Here is an 11,816-nt window from a genome sequence, read left to right as displayed (position 1 = left end):
AGCCAATTGTATATACACACAAACCTCTACATCCAGCGGATTTTGGATCGAATTGGAATACCACAGCTGTCAGACTTCTACCAAAGAACGCACAGCCACTGGATATACGGACACGGACATAAATGCTTTGGAACCCAAGTCCATTTGGAAGAAAAGCTAAATGATAACAAAATAGGGGGTAACTATACAACGCCATTATAGTATGGTCTTCTTTTAAAAGTCAAAGGAAATCGAGCCCAGGCCATGCTTTTTTTTCTCTCGTGATGCCATCCCACACACACTCTTTCATGAAAAAGACAAAATACTGGTATCGAAGTCTCTTTCTTTTCTCTCTTTTTTTTTCCTTGCTGCAGGTCTTTACTCCTGCTTGGCATCCACCTTCTTGGAGGGGTGGTCGCCATTGGCACCGTCCTCCTCACGGGCGCGCTTCTGGCCGGCGGACTCGTCGGTAGTGCTCTGGACAACGGGGACGCCCCTGGAGAGGAGAGTGTTAGAAATTGTGGTCACTTTTTTCTTGAGAATATGCAAGGATGTAGACAGGAACTTACCGGGCGTCTTTCTGGATCTCCTTACGCTCCTCCTTGGGCTCCTCCTTCTTGTCGCTGAATCCGTTCTTCTGGTCAGCGGCGCGACGATCCCTCCAGTCGCCGCGCTTGTTGTCGCCGCGACCGCCACGGTTGCCGCCGCGGCCACGGCCACCACGGTGGTGACCACCACGTCCCCGGCCGCCGCTGGGCTTGATGCGGCCGGCCTCGATCTCGCGGGCCTTCTCCTCGCAGTAGTCCTTCTTGCTCTTGATGAGCAGGTCCTGTTCCTTCCACTTGGGCTTGGGGTCCAGGGCGAGGAAGGCCTGCTGCTTCTCCTCGGACTCGAACTCGACGAAGACGCTGCCCTTGAAGGTCTTGTCGTAGGAGCGACGGAGACGGATGGCGTTAACGGGGCCGTAGGGGGCGAAGAACTCCTCGATCTCGAGCTGAGTGGTGGGGCCCTCCTCGCCGAAGCCCTTGGCGTAGACGCTGCGGCTCATGGCCTTGTCCTCGAACACGCGGACCACGGTGGGGTTGTGATTCTCGGTCACGGTCTCCGGCAAGGGGGTCTTGCGGCGCACGCAGGTGTCGTTGTCGGTGAGCTCGACGGTCTCGGACGTCTTGATGGCCTCGACGATGGCGCTGAAAGGCTGGAAGCGGCGCATGCGCTTGAAGGAGTGGAGAAGCTCGAGGGAGACGGGCCGGTTGCTGCTACCACCGACCTTGGAGAGCAGGAACTTGTCCATGGGGAGGTTGGAGTCGGAGAAGTAGAATTCGACCTGCTTGCGAATCTGGACGGGGTCGCTGGTCACCTCCTGGCTGGAGGGGTCGAACTTGACGTTGTTGCGGTAGTTGGTGCGGCCTCCGCGACCCTGCTGCTGCTGCTGCTCTTGCTTCTTGGTCTCCTGCTTTTGCTCCTCAGCCTGGGCGGACTTCTCGCCCAGCTTGGCGGCCGCCTCTACGATACGGGCCTCCTCGGCAGCCTCGTCGGTCTGCTTCGTCTCCTCGACGGCAGCAGCAGGAGTGGCGGCCTCGGTGCTCTCACCCTTCAACTCGGCCAGAACATTCTGGACATCCTTCTCAGCCTCAGCATTGGGCTGGGCGACGGGCTTTTGTTCGTCAGACATGTTGTGATATTATGGATATGAGGTGTGTGAGAAGTTCGGTAAGATAAAGGTAAGGATGCACCTCCTGCAATTGCGAAGATATCAGTAACCGCGTACCCGATAATTAGTATTTATCAAGAATGCGCGGGGATGGGTAGGGTAAGCGAGCATCAATAAAATCGAAATCTCTCGCCGGGGGGAGCAGCCGCGATACGGATTCGCCTGGCCAATAATGATCGGATGTCCGCGTGCAGCAAGAATGGGAGGCAAAATGGATCGAGTAGGAGTGAATGCTCACCTGTGAGTAATTCAGTTGCACGAGATGCAGGAAGTTTGTGAGCAGAACGAAAATCTGTCCAGAACCAGAAGACTTTTTGACTCTTCTAAAAAAATAAAAAAAGACTGGAGGAAAGAAAGGGAGTTTCTGCCTCAGCTGCAAAGAGGGAAATTTCCCAGGCCAATGCGCGGCGGCGGGGGAAATTTTCTGACCGCCCGCGGAGCTGGCGCCACATTTGCCAAGTCTCTTTATGCCTCAGGCAGAATACTGTGGCGCATGGTTGACTCGGGAGCGAGTGCAACTAACCACTTTGGGATATTGAATCTATGCACTGCACCTGCACTGCACCTAAGTCACCAATGGTCCGGCTGTGTCCATCTTCTACTTATTATAGTATGAGTACGACCATCATACTTTGGAATAGAAACATCAAGGTAGTGATCAGAATGCCTAACGAATCAATGCTCATCAGACGTCAATCCAATGAGCTTATCCTGCCACATGTTGCTCAAATCAGCCTCAGCATCTGAATATCAATTGATGAAGAATCTGAGCTCTCCTCAAAGCAACATTAACAAACTCGATGGCGCAAGAAAGCAACTGCTTTCTTTGGGCCCTTTCTTCTCTCACGCAATGCCTTGACAATGGCGACTGGTGCTGCTTGCTCGATTGATGAAGTACATACACTTGTCGATGTCCTCACTAGCCGAACGACGTATAGCCCGGGTATGTTACGGCTACTTGGTTCCCATCGTATTTCGAAACAATGGTTTGCAAATACAACTATTAGCTCCACCCCATAATTGACCTCACAAAGGAGTTGGAAACAGAAAGAGTTGTTCGTCTGGGCTCACAGTTCACTGCCCTGGTCGAGGAATATTTCAACATGTCCTACTTTCCTTCCGGCAGTAGATGCACCTGCCTTTTCTGCATGTTGTCGTGACTACTCGGGTTTTGCGGGGACCTTCTGAGCTGTTGAGTACATGAATGCAGTTATGGTCAGGCGTCATCTTCATCAATGCTCCTCATGCCAATCTATTCGGCCTCAGCTCTTCGGCTAGTATCAGCATCGCTGCATCTTATACAAGATCGGGCTTTTGCCGTAACCTTTGCGACGGTGGCATAGAGCTTGCTCAGACAATGAACATTATTCACAGTGCTCTTCACAGTATATCTCTTCTTACCTGAAGTCCTACGTTCATCTGCCCGATTGCTAGTTGACAGTCGCCTTGGACTCTTTACATCAATATGACGATGCAAGGACAATTTGCGAACCTCGAGCGATGGCCGAAAGAAGATGTACTTTGATACCTTCGTGCTCCGATAGGATAGCCTAGGCTAACAAAGCCTATAGATTGTCTATGTTTCGGTACTAGGGCCTTTACTGGTTGCTGCGCTATTGGAATGGATATTATTTCTTGCAGCCTTCATATACTGCCTCGTCAAAGTCTATCAGAAAGCAGACCACTGGAGCATCAAAGTCCTGGCAGTCGTTATGATTCTACTTTTCACATTTCTCAGGTGAGTTCATTCACGCTGAGATCATTTCTAGCATCATCTAATTGGCCATGCGTCCAGGGGAATGTTCTTTCCAGTCATGATCGCCATTCTTCCCTTGCCGACACAGATAACTCGCTATTTTCCAACGAGATTGACCTCCGTTCTACAATGGTTCGCGTTCTGGACCTTCTCCGTCCTTCTCGTGATACCCTGGCTATTTTGCGTTAACCAGCTCATCATAAATTCTCTGGGAAGAACCAAGCGAGTGAAACAAGCATTGGATGATCGCACTGCACCCAAGACGGTCATAGTCATGCCGGTTTTTAAGGAAGAACCACACATACTAATCAAGGCGATCGACTCAGTCGTGTCCAGTGATTATCCAGCATATTGTATTCATGTGTTTCTCTCTTACGACGGAGGCCAGATTGATGAGTCTTATCTTCAGGTTATCCAGCATCTCGGCATTCCAATCTCTTTGGAGACCTACCCGCAGAGCATCGATGTGACATACAAAGGCGCAAGGATAACGGTGTCCCGCTTCAAGCATGGCGGTAAACGACATTGCCAAAAGCAAACTTTTAGGCTGATCGACAAGGTGTACGCTGATTACCTCAGGCGCCACGACGACCTCTTCCTTCTGTTCATCGATTCTGACTGTATTGTTGACAAGCTGTGCCTACAAAATTTCATGTACGACATGGAGTTGAAACCAGGAAGCAAGCATAACATGCTGGCAATGACTGGTATCCTCACGTCAACAACAGCGAAGAACTCTCTCATTACAGTCTTGCAGGACATGGAGTATGTCCACGGTCAACTCTTCGAGCGCTCGGTTGAGTCTGGATGTGGTGCTGTTACCTGCCTTCCAGGGGCGCTAACGATTCTGAGGTTCTCAGCTTTTCGCAAGATGGCCAAGTACTATTTTGCGGACAAGGCTGAGCAATGCGAGGATCTCTTCGACTACGGCAAATGCCATCTCGGCGAAGATCGATGGCTGACGCACCTTTTCATGATCGGGGCCGCCGAGCGCTATCAGATCCAGATGTGTACCGGTGCCTTTTGCAAAACTGAAGCTGTTCAGACTTTCAGTAGCCTCCTGAAGCAACGACGCCGCTGGTTTCTTGGCTTCATCACCAACGAAGTGTGCATGCTAACCGATGCCAGACTCTGGAGGCGATATCCGCTTCTCTGCTTGGTACGCTTTATGCAGAATACAATCCGGACGACCGCTTTGCTGTTTTTAATCCTGGTTGTGTCACTCATCACTACATCTAGCAAGATCGAGAATCTTCCCGTAGGATTCATCGCGATCTCTCTAGGTCTGAACTACCTGCTGATGCTGTATTTTGGGCTGAAGCTCAAGCGCTTCAAAGCTTGGCTCTATCCCCTGATGTTCATTGTGAATCCCTTTTTCAACTGGCTCTACATGGTGTATGGTATTTTCACGGCCGGTCAGCGCACATGGGGAGGACCCCGCGCGGATGCAGCAAAAGCGGACGAGCATACATCACCGGAGGAAGCAGTACAAAAAGCTCGGGAGCAAGGAGATGAGCTTAACGTGATGGTTGATACGTTTCGAACCAAGAAGGACGAAAGGGGCATACCCGTCCGCCCAAGCAAGAAAATCCATGGACGCTTGTCGGGTGCACCACCACTTCCCCATGATTACGGCGATCTTCCCAAACAAGAAGACCTCGAGTCCGCCATGGTAAAGTACATGACGCCTCTTCCTGGAGTACCTCGGATAGGGCTGCATCCGTCCTATTCTCTGGAGTCAGTGGCAACAACAGATTCTGGTACCAATTCAATCTGTCTCCCACTGCCCGTGGAGAGCTTAGTCAAAGGACAAGAGCAGGCCAGACCCTATCACGCCAGTGGTATTCCAGGGTATACCAATTCTGCAGTAGACATCAATACAAGCTATGGACCTGGAGTCGCAGTCGTTGGGTCACGTCTACCATCAGCGGAGGGTTATGAGAGTGGCATAGTGCATTTGTCAAGCGACCAGGCACATGCTGCAGCCACATATAGCACTGCGAGTGATACAATAGACGAGGATGCCGACTATAGGAACGTCATTACGACCGACGGACCAGGCATCAAAACCCCAGATGCATGTTATGACCCTTTGACTCAGCAGTATGTTTCTGTTCCTGCCAGCGCGGGCCTGCGGTGATTCTTCCCACCGGATTAGTGGAACGCCAGCTATTCGATGTGTTTTGCGTACTGGGCGACGTGGGAGAAGGTACCAGTGAATGCAGCGATGGAGTTTGAAATCTTTATGCATGTTCCATCATGAATTGTTAACATGCGCGCCTCTCTTTTGGTGGTATTCAGGATTCCATCTTTCCCCCAGTGGGTGTTTTATTTTGTATTCTGTTGTATAAACACCTTGCCAATCTGAATCTCCAACAAGGTCCTCTTTAGTGAAAACAAGGCTGAAATATGAAGGATTCGAGCCAATGGACACGGCTGTTGCCAAGCAGCAACGTGTACAGTACATTACCTGAGGTGCACATGGTACGGTAGTACTTTTTTTTTGGACGATGCTTACTACATTATTGCCTGGCGGCCTGAGGCAGTCATATCGAACTGAGCAGCTTGTGGCCAATGGCAGGGAAAGTAAAACTCTGATTTATCGATAAGCCCCGCCAAGGCGGTGAAAGAGGAATTGCCAGGCAGGCGGCCGGGCGGTGATCTGGCGGGAGGGCTCGAGTAGGCGCTGGAAGGTTCGATGATGAGATCCTCACTGAGGCTTTGGCTTTTCGCCTGATAGTTTGCACTGCTGGATGAGTCAAATTCGTGTTATTTCTAGCTAGAGGTCTCCTTTCGCATTGTTAGAGCTCCTTGTAACTATTCAAAACTCTTGATTCACCTTTCAAAAATCTAAAACTGTTGTAAATCTCCTAATATTATTGATTGATACCCATTCATTGCCGCCGTTGCCCGACATCGCATAACGAGTGACGAACTGAGCCACTTTACCTTACTTACCTAACAGACCGCCCCCCTCCCCGATAGTGGCGTGGCTGCAAATTCTCCCCCTCGTCCCTCGTCTTTTTGCTCTGGATCCTCACCCAACCTCCCCCTCCCCCATATTACCTCCCACCAACAACTCTTTTTACCTTTTCTCTCTCTTCGCCCTCCCCCCACCACATCTCCCTCTCTCTCACAAAAATGTCTGTCGTTGGTATTGATCTCGGTGCCCAGAGCACCAAGGTCGGTGTTGCCCGTAACAAGGGTATTGATATTGTGCGTATATCTATCTCTTTTTTCCCCCATTCTGCCCCTCTACTCATTTTTCCCGCTCCTCTCCTGCTTAGCTTTGGCGGAGACTCATATTTTCCCAAACGGAGACTAACCAGTACCTTTTAACCATGAACAGATCACCAACGAAGTTTCCAACCGATCTACCCCGTAAGTTAGCGCCATTCCATCATTCTGTTCGTTCTGCGGAATTACACTAATCTGGATTGTGCAATAGTTCCCTGGTTGGTTTCAGCGCCAGAAGCAGACACATCGGTGAGGCCGCAAAGACCCAAGAGACCTCCAACCTGAAGAACACCGTTGGCAACCTCAAGCGCTTGATTGGCCGCTCCTTCAGCGACCCCGATGTTCAGCTCGAGCAGGAGTACAGCACGGCCCAGATTTGTGATGTCAATGGCCAGGCTGGTGTTGAGGTCAGCTACCTCGGCAAGAAGGAGAAGTTCACTGCCACTCAGCTGGTCGCCATGTACTTGACCAAGATCAGAGACATCACCGCCAAGGAGTTGAAGCTCCCCGTTTCCGACGTCACCATCAGCGTGCCCGCCTGGTTCACCGATGTTCAGCGCCGCGCCATGATCGACGCTGGTGAGATCGCTGGCCTCAAGGTTCTTCGTCTGATCAACGACACCACCGCCACTGCTCTCGGATACGGTATCACCAAGCTGGACCTCCCCGGCCCCGAGGAGAAGCCCCGCCGTGTCATGTTCGTTGATATCGGTTACAGCGACTACACCGCCTCCATCGTTGAGTTCCGCAAGGGTGAGCTCAATGTGAAGGCCACTGCCTGCGACCGTCACTTCGGTGGCCGTAACTTCGACAAGGCTCTCACCGAGCACTTTGCCGATGAGTTCAAGGAGAAGTTCAAGATCGATGTCCGCTCCAATCCCAAGGCCTGGTCCCGTACCCTCGCCGCTGCCGAGAAGATGAAGAAGGTTCTGTCGGCCAACCCTGCTGCTCCCATGAGCATTGAGTCTCTGATGGAGGACGTCGATGTCCGCGCCATTGTTAAGCGTGAAGAGCTGGAGGTCATGGTCAAGCCCCTCCTTGAGCGTATCACCGTTCCTCTTGAGCAGGTCCTTGCTGAGGCTAAGCTCACCGTCGATGACATCGACTCCATTGAGATGGTTGGTGGCTGTACCCGTGTCCCCTCCGTCAAGGACGCCGTTGCCAAGTTCTTTGGCAAGGGCCTGTCCTTCACCCTGAACCAGGATGAGGCCATTGCTCGTGGCTGTGCTTTCAGCTGTGCCATCCTCTCCCCCGTCTTCCGTGTCCGTGACTTCTCCGTGCACGACATTGTGAACTACCCCATCGAGTTCACCTGGGAGCAGTCCGCCGACATTCCCGATGAGGACACCAGCCTGACTGTCTTCAACCGCGGCAACGTCATGCCCTCCACCAAGATCCTTACCTTCTACCGCAAGCAGCCCTTCGACCTCGAGGCTCGTTACGCCAAGCCCGAGATGCTCCCTGGCAAGGTCAACCCCTGGGTTGGTCGCTTCTCTGTCAAGGGTGTCAAGGCTGACGCCAACGATGATTTCATGATCTGCAAGCTCAAGGCCCGCCTTAACTTGCACGGTATCCTTAACGTTGAGTCCGGCTACTATGTCGAGGACATGGAAGTCGAGGAGCCCGTTCCCGAGGAGAACGAGAACGGCGAGGTGAGTTCCTTTTCCTATGAACTATCAATCAGATCGAGGCTAACGTACTCAGCCCATGGATACTGGCAAGGACGGCGAGCAGCCCAAGAAGACCCGCAAGGTCAAGAAGCAGGTTCGCAAGGGTGATCTGCCCATCTCGTCCGGTACCACTGGCATCGACGAGTCGCTCAAGAACACCTGGACTGAGCGTGAGAATGCCATGTACATGGAGGACAAGTTGATCGCCGAGACCGACGAGAAGAAGAACGAGCTCGAGGCCAGCATCTATGAGCTCCGCGACAAGATCGACGGTGTCTACTCCGAGTTCGCCAGCGAGGAGGAGAAGGAGAAGCTGCGTGCCAAGCTCATGGACACTGAGGTTAGTTCCACATTCCGCTCATCTTTTTTCTTTTTGTTGTCAACATGCTAATTCGTCAATAGGACTGGCTCTACGATGAGGGTGAGGACACCACCAAGTCCGTCTACGTGGCCAAGATGGATGAGATCCGCTTCATTGCCGGTCCCATCATCCAGCGCCACCGCGAGAAGGCCGAGGCCGAGCGCCAGGCCGTCCTGCAGGCCCAGGAGGAGGCGGCCGCTAAGAAGCGGGCCGAGGCCGAGGCTCAGCGCAAGGCTGAGGAGGAGGCCAAGAAAGCCGAGGAGAAGGCTGATGATACGGAGATGAAGGACGCCCCGGCTGAGGGCGAGGCCAAGGCTCAGGAGTAAATGTCCTTCTCGGTGGATGAGCCACTGGCCTAGCAATGTGGCAGGTGCAGTGCGCTGGCAATGTGGTCACGAATCAATACAAATATTTTGATCCCCCGTGTTATTTCCTTTATTTGTGATTCTTCTTATTTTATTTTGTGCATCGCCGAGAACCGGCTGGCTCTTGTGATGTAAAACGACTCCGAGCCACTTCTGTTCTGCCCTTGTCTTATCTTTCCCTGTTCGGATCGCTTTCAATGCGGTGCTGTTGCTGCTGAGCGGGACATGGGAGGCAGAAGAAAGGATAAAAAACATAGATACGATATGGACCTTTTCGATAGACGTTTCGCAACGGTATATGACTGGTTAATTACTACTGGAGGTCATGATGTGCTCCTTATGATTTGAGGCTTATCAGTGCCTTTTATTTATTGTAGCCTCGAGCAAGGGATGGGAAAGATGATAGGTCATGGGACCATGCATTCTTACCGAGTATATGCAGGATACGAATACGAGTGTGTTGGTTATGGGTTAGTGAGATGGTGAGTTGGATTCATATTTAGCACGCAATCAGAAAATGCCAAAGAACCACATCGCGTGTGTTAAGTGGATTGATTGTAGTTAACAGTTGATTAGACTAGTACCGTACCAACTGCCAAGTCGGAAGTTGGCTCAGTATCTTCCAGGTCCTTCCTGCTCGCGAGAGTGAACTTCCCTAGGCCTAAGGGGGTTCGAACGGAGTTTAGGCGATTCCGAATCGGTTAGAGCAACTTAGCATGGATTGGATTGGCATTTGGCATTTGGCAGGCAGCTAGTCTAAGGTAGCTGAGCTCTGAGGGTCCCTTCCATTGCCCCCTCCCCCCCTCCGCCAAGAGGAGAAAAAAGGGAAAAGCAGGAATGGTCGTTCCTGTTCCTGACCTGTCCGCTGCAGCAACGGTTTCCCTGGGAGTGGAGCCCCCTATTTTTTTTTCTCTCCTGCGTGGCGCGTGGGTTTCCTCGGTGGCGAGTATGGGAGTGAGTTGGTGGGCATAGGAAAAGAAAAGGGGGTTTTTCTTATCACTACTGATACCGTTCAAGTTGACTATTGTGAGCTCTCATGCTGGTAGTGATTGAGAGATAATGAGTGGAAGGAGGAGAAGGTGTAGGCTGAGATAGAGTACATTACATATTACTAGTCGCGCAGGGTTTGTCTCAGGTGGCTTGCTTGGGATTTATCATTTAAGGCTCTGACTGGCATTGCGGGCGGTTTTTGGCTGACTCTTCATTATTATTATTCCCGACTTCCGTACAACCTCTCGGACTGGGTATTTGCCGGATGCGATGGATGGGTCTTTTGGTTTTTTTTCTTTTTTTTTTCACATCTTATGAGAATTATGAATAAAGATGTGGAATGCGCAGAGTAGGCAGGGGTGGAAAGTCGACGACCCTAAGGCAAGCCATTTGAACCCTATGACATGGGTTGATTGCAGCAGTCCGCCCCGAACCATTCAAATAGATCGTTGGTTAGGGTCACGGCAGTGTGCTCTGCTTGCTGCACACTCATACACACACGCGCGCGCGCGCTTGGCGTTTCGAGTCATGCAATGTCGTGTTCTTCGAGGAGGAGGAGGGTGTGCACAGAGTACATACTGATGTGTAACGTGGACGGTAATTGTGCCTCTCAATTGATTGAGTTCATTCATTTATTCATGATTATGTATTGATATCCTACTACGTAGTAAGTTAGTCAGTTGACTTGACTTACTCAATAAAACTAACTTAAGGGGAATGAATGGATCCCTACTACTCCGTAAATGATCTGACCCAACGAGACTAAGACAACTCAGGTAATCTAGTCCAGTGGGGACTAGACTAGTCTGGGCAAGATGGCACGCGAGGATTTCCGGAAAGAGGAGATTCCAACTTTCCCTTTCCCTAGTATTTCCCTACAGTAGTCGCTCTAGGAGATGCCATGTTAATTCCAAGTTCTTGGCTGCTTCGGACAATGAGACTTACAGAGTGTGATTGAGAAAGGACTATGCGACAACTTGAATGCTTATGTTCTTTTTTCCCCCTTCTCTTTACGAGCCCACCTGACACACTGTCATCCTCCCCCAGCCTTTCATCTGCCTCCATCCTTGGTCCTATTCGCACTTGTCGTCATCGCCCTGACCTTTTCCCTTGGCCGAGTTGAGGAACGATCAGGGTCCAAGCCATGGAACCACGGCGAGAAAATGCTGCGCTTTTGAGGGACCTTCGAGATTCCTAAAAGCCTCCAAGTGGAGGTGCCAAATGCCCGTGGTTGCAGATCAGCTGTGCTGCTTTTTCGGGTCGCGTGGAACGAAAACTGCTTAATAAGCAGTTTGATCATGTGACTTCCAAGCGACCCTGTTACCTACACAAACAGAAAATTTCATTCCACATCACCTTTTTCAGTACACTTACACACCACACCTCCCACCACCAATCATTTCCCTCTTCTTCCCCACATCCGCAACCATGGCTCAACTGAGCGAAAATGTAAGTATAACTGCTTATTAAGGTCTTATTTATTGCTTATTATCATTTGTATGATAAGAAAGTGATTCCAAAGTGATTTTTTGATGAAAAACTGATAAATTTCGAATGAAATAGTCCTGGTACGTGTGGTACTTGCGTGAAGTCGAAGCCGGGCACCTCAAGTTGCCTGAGTTTGATACCGTGAGTTTCTAACTACTTTCTAACTACTTGACAAGTGCTTGCTAACTGCTTAGAATGCGGGTGGTGAGGTTCAGATTCATTACGGTGAGGTCTACTGTCGCGTGGATGAATGCGG

At 50.9% G+C, this 11,816-nt stretch overlaps 3 protein-coding genes across 3 annotated transcripts; 2 read left to right on the top strand and 1 right to left on the bottom strand.

Moving 5' to 3' along the window:
- Positions 1 to 152: 152 nt before the first annotated feature.
- On the bottom strand, positions 153 to 1,721 carry ASPACDRAFT_74402 (tRNA maturation protein LHP1). The gene is made up of 2 exons (XM_020204208.1): positions 549 to 1,721; positions 153 to 475 (listed from the first exon to the last, which is right to left on the bottom strand). Exons 1-2 carry the CDS (start codon positions 1,652 to 1,654, stop codon positions 358 to 360), a joined length of 1,224 nt encoding a protein of 407 aa, XP_020061177.1. The 5' UTR covers positions 1,655 to 1,721; the 3' UTR covers positions 153 to 357.
- A 1,403-nt stretch (positions 1,722 to 3,124) lies between these two features.
- chsD (chitin synthase D) lies at positions 3,125 to 5,922 on the top strand. The gene is made up of 3 exons (XM_020197787.1): positions 3,125 to 3,209; positions 3,265 to 3,431; positions 3,489 to 5,922. The coding sequence occupies exons 1-3, from the start codon at positions 3,159 to 3,161 to the stop codon at positions 5,587 to 5,589; spliced, it is 2,319 nt and encodes a 772-aa protein (XP_020061176.1). The 5' UTR covers positions 3,125 to 3,158; the 3' UTR covers positions 5,590 to 5,922.
- Positions 5,923 to 6,558: 636 nt separating this feature from the next.
- Positions 6,559 to 9,429, top strand: hsp88 (Hsp70 chaperone Hsp88). Its single transcript, XM_020204207.1, has 5 exons — positions 6,559 to 6,665; positions 6,799 to 6,830; positions 6,898 to 8,338; positions 8,391 to 8,696; positions 8,759 to 9,429. The coding sequence occupies exons 1-5, from the start codon at positions 6,591 to 6,593 to the stop codon at positions 9,041 to 9,043; spliced, it is 2,139 nt and encodes a 712-aa protein (XP_020061175.1). The 5' UTR covers positions 6,559 to 6,590; the 3' UTR covers positions 9,044 to 9,429.
- The last annotated feature ends 2,387 nt before the right edge of the window (positions 9,430 to 11,816 follow it).

Source organism: Aspergillus aculeatus (assembly GCF_001890905.1).
Source record: "Aspergillus aculeatus ATCC 16872 unplaced genomic scaffold ASPACscaffold_1, whole genome shotgun sequence".
Taxonomy (NCBI): Eukaryota; Fungi; Ascomycota; class Eurotiomycetes; order Eurotiales; family Aspergillaceae; genus Aspergillus; species Aspergillus aculeatus.
Note: the sequence above shows the minus strand (reverse complement) of the source record. Positions and strands in the feature narration are given on the sequence as shown.

Excerpts from the sequence above, each read along its gene's own strand:
- ASPACDRAFT_74402 (XM_020204208.1), bottom strand. The coding sequence starts at position 1,654 with ATGTCTGACGAACAAAAGCCCGTCGCCCAGCCCAATGCTGAGGCTGAG. Across the intron at positions 476-548 it reads GAGATCCAGAAAGACGCCCG|GGGCGTCCCCGTTGTCCAGA; the intron begins GTAAGTTCCTGT and ends TCTCCTCTCCAG.
- chsD (XM_020197787.1), top strand. The coding sequence starts at position 3,159 with ATGACGATGCAAGGACAATTTGCGAACCTCGAGCGATGGCCGAAAGAA. Across the intron at positions 3,210-3,264 it reads AGCGATGGCCGAAAGAAGAT|ATTGTCTATGTTTCGGTACT; the intron begins GTACTTTGATAC and ends CAAAGCCTATAG. Across the intron at positions 3,432-3,488 it reads CTACTTTTCACATTTCTCAG|GGGAATGTTCTTTCCAGTCA; the intron begins GTGAGTTCATTC and ends CCATGCGTCCAG.
- hsp88 (XM_020204207.1), top strand. The coding sequence starts at position 6,591 with ATGTCTGTCGTTGGTATTGATCTCGGTGCCCAGAGCACCAAGGTCGGT. Across the intron at positions 6,666-6,798 it reads GTAACAAGGGTATTGATATT|ATCACCAACGAAGTTTCCAA; the intron begins GTGCGTATATCT and ends AACCATGAACAG. Across the intron at positions 6,831-6,897 it reads GTTTCCAACCGATCTACCCC|TTCCCTGGTTGGTTTCAGCG; the intron begins GTAAGTTAGCGC and ends ATTGTGCAATAG.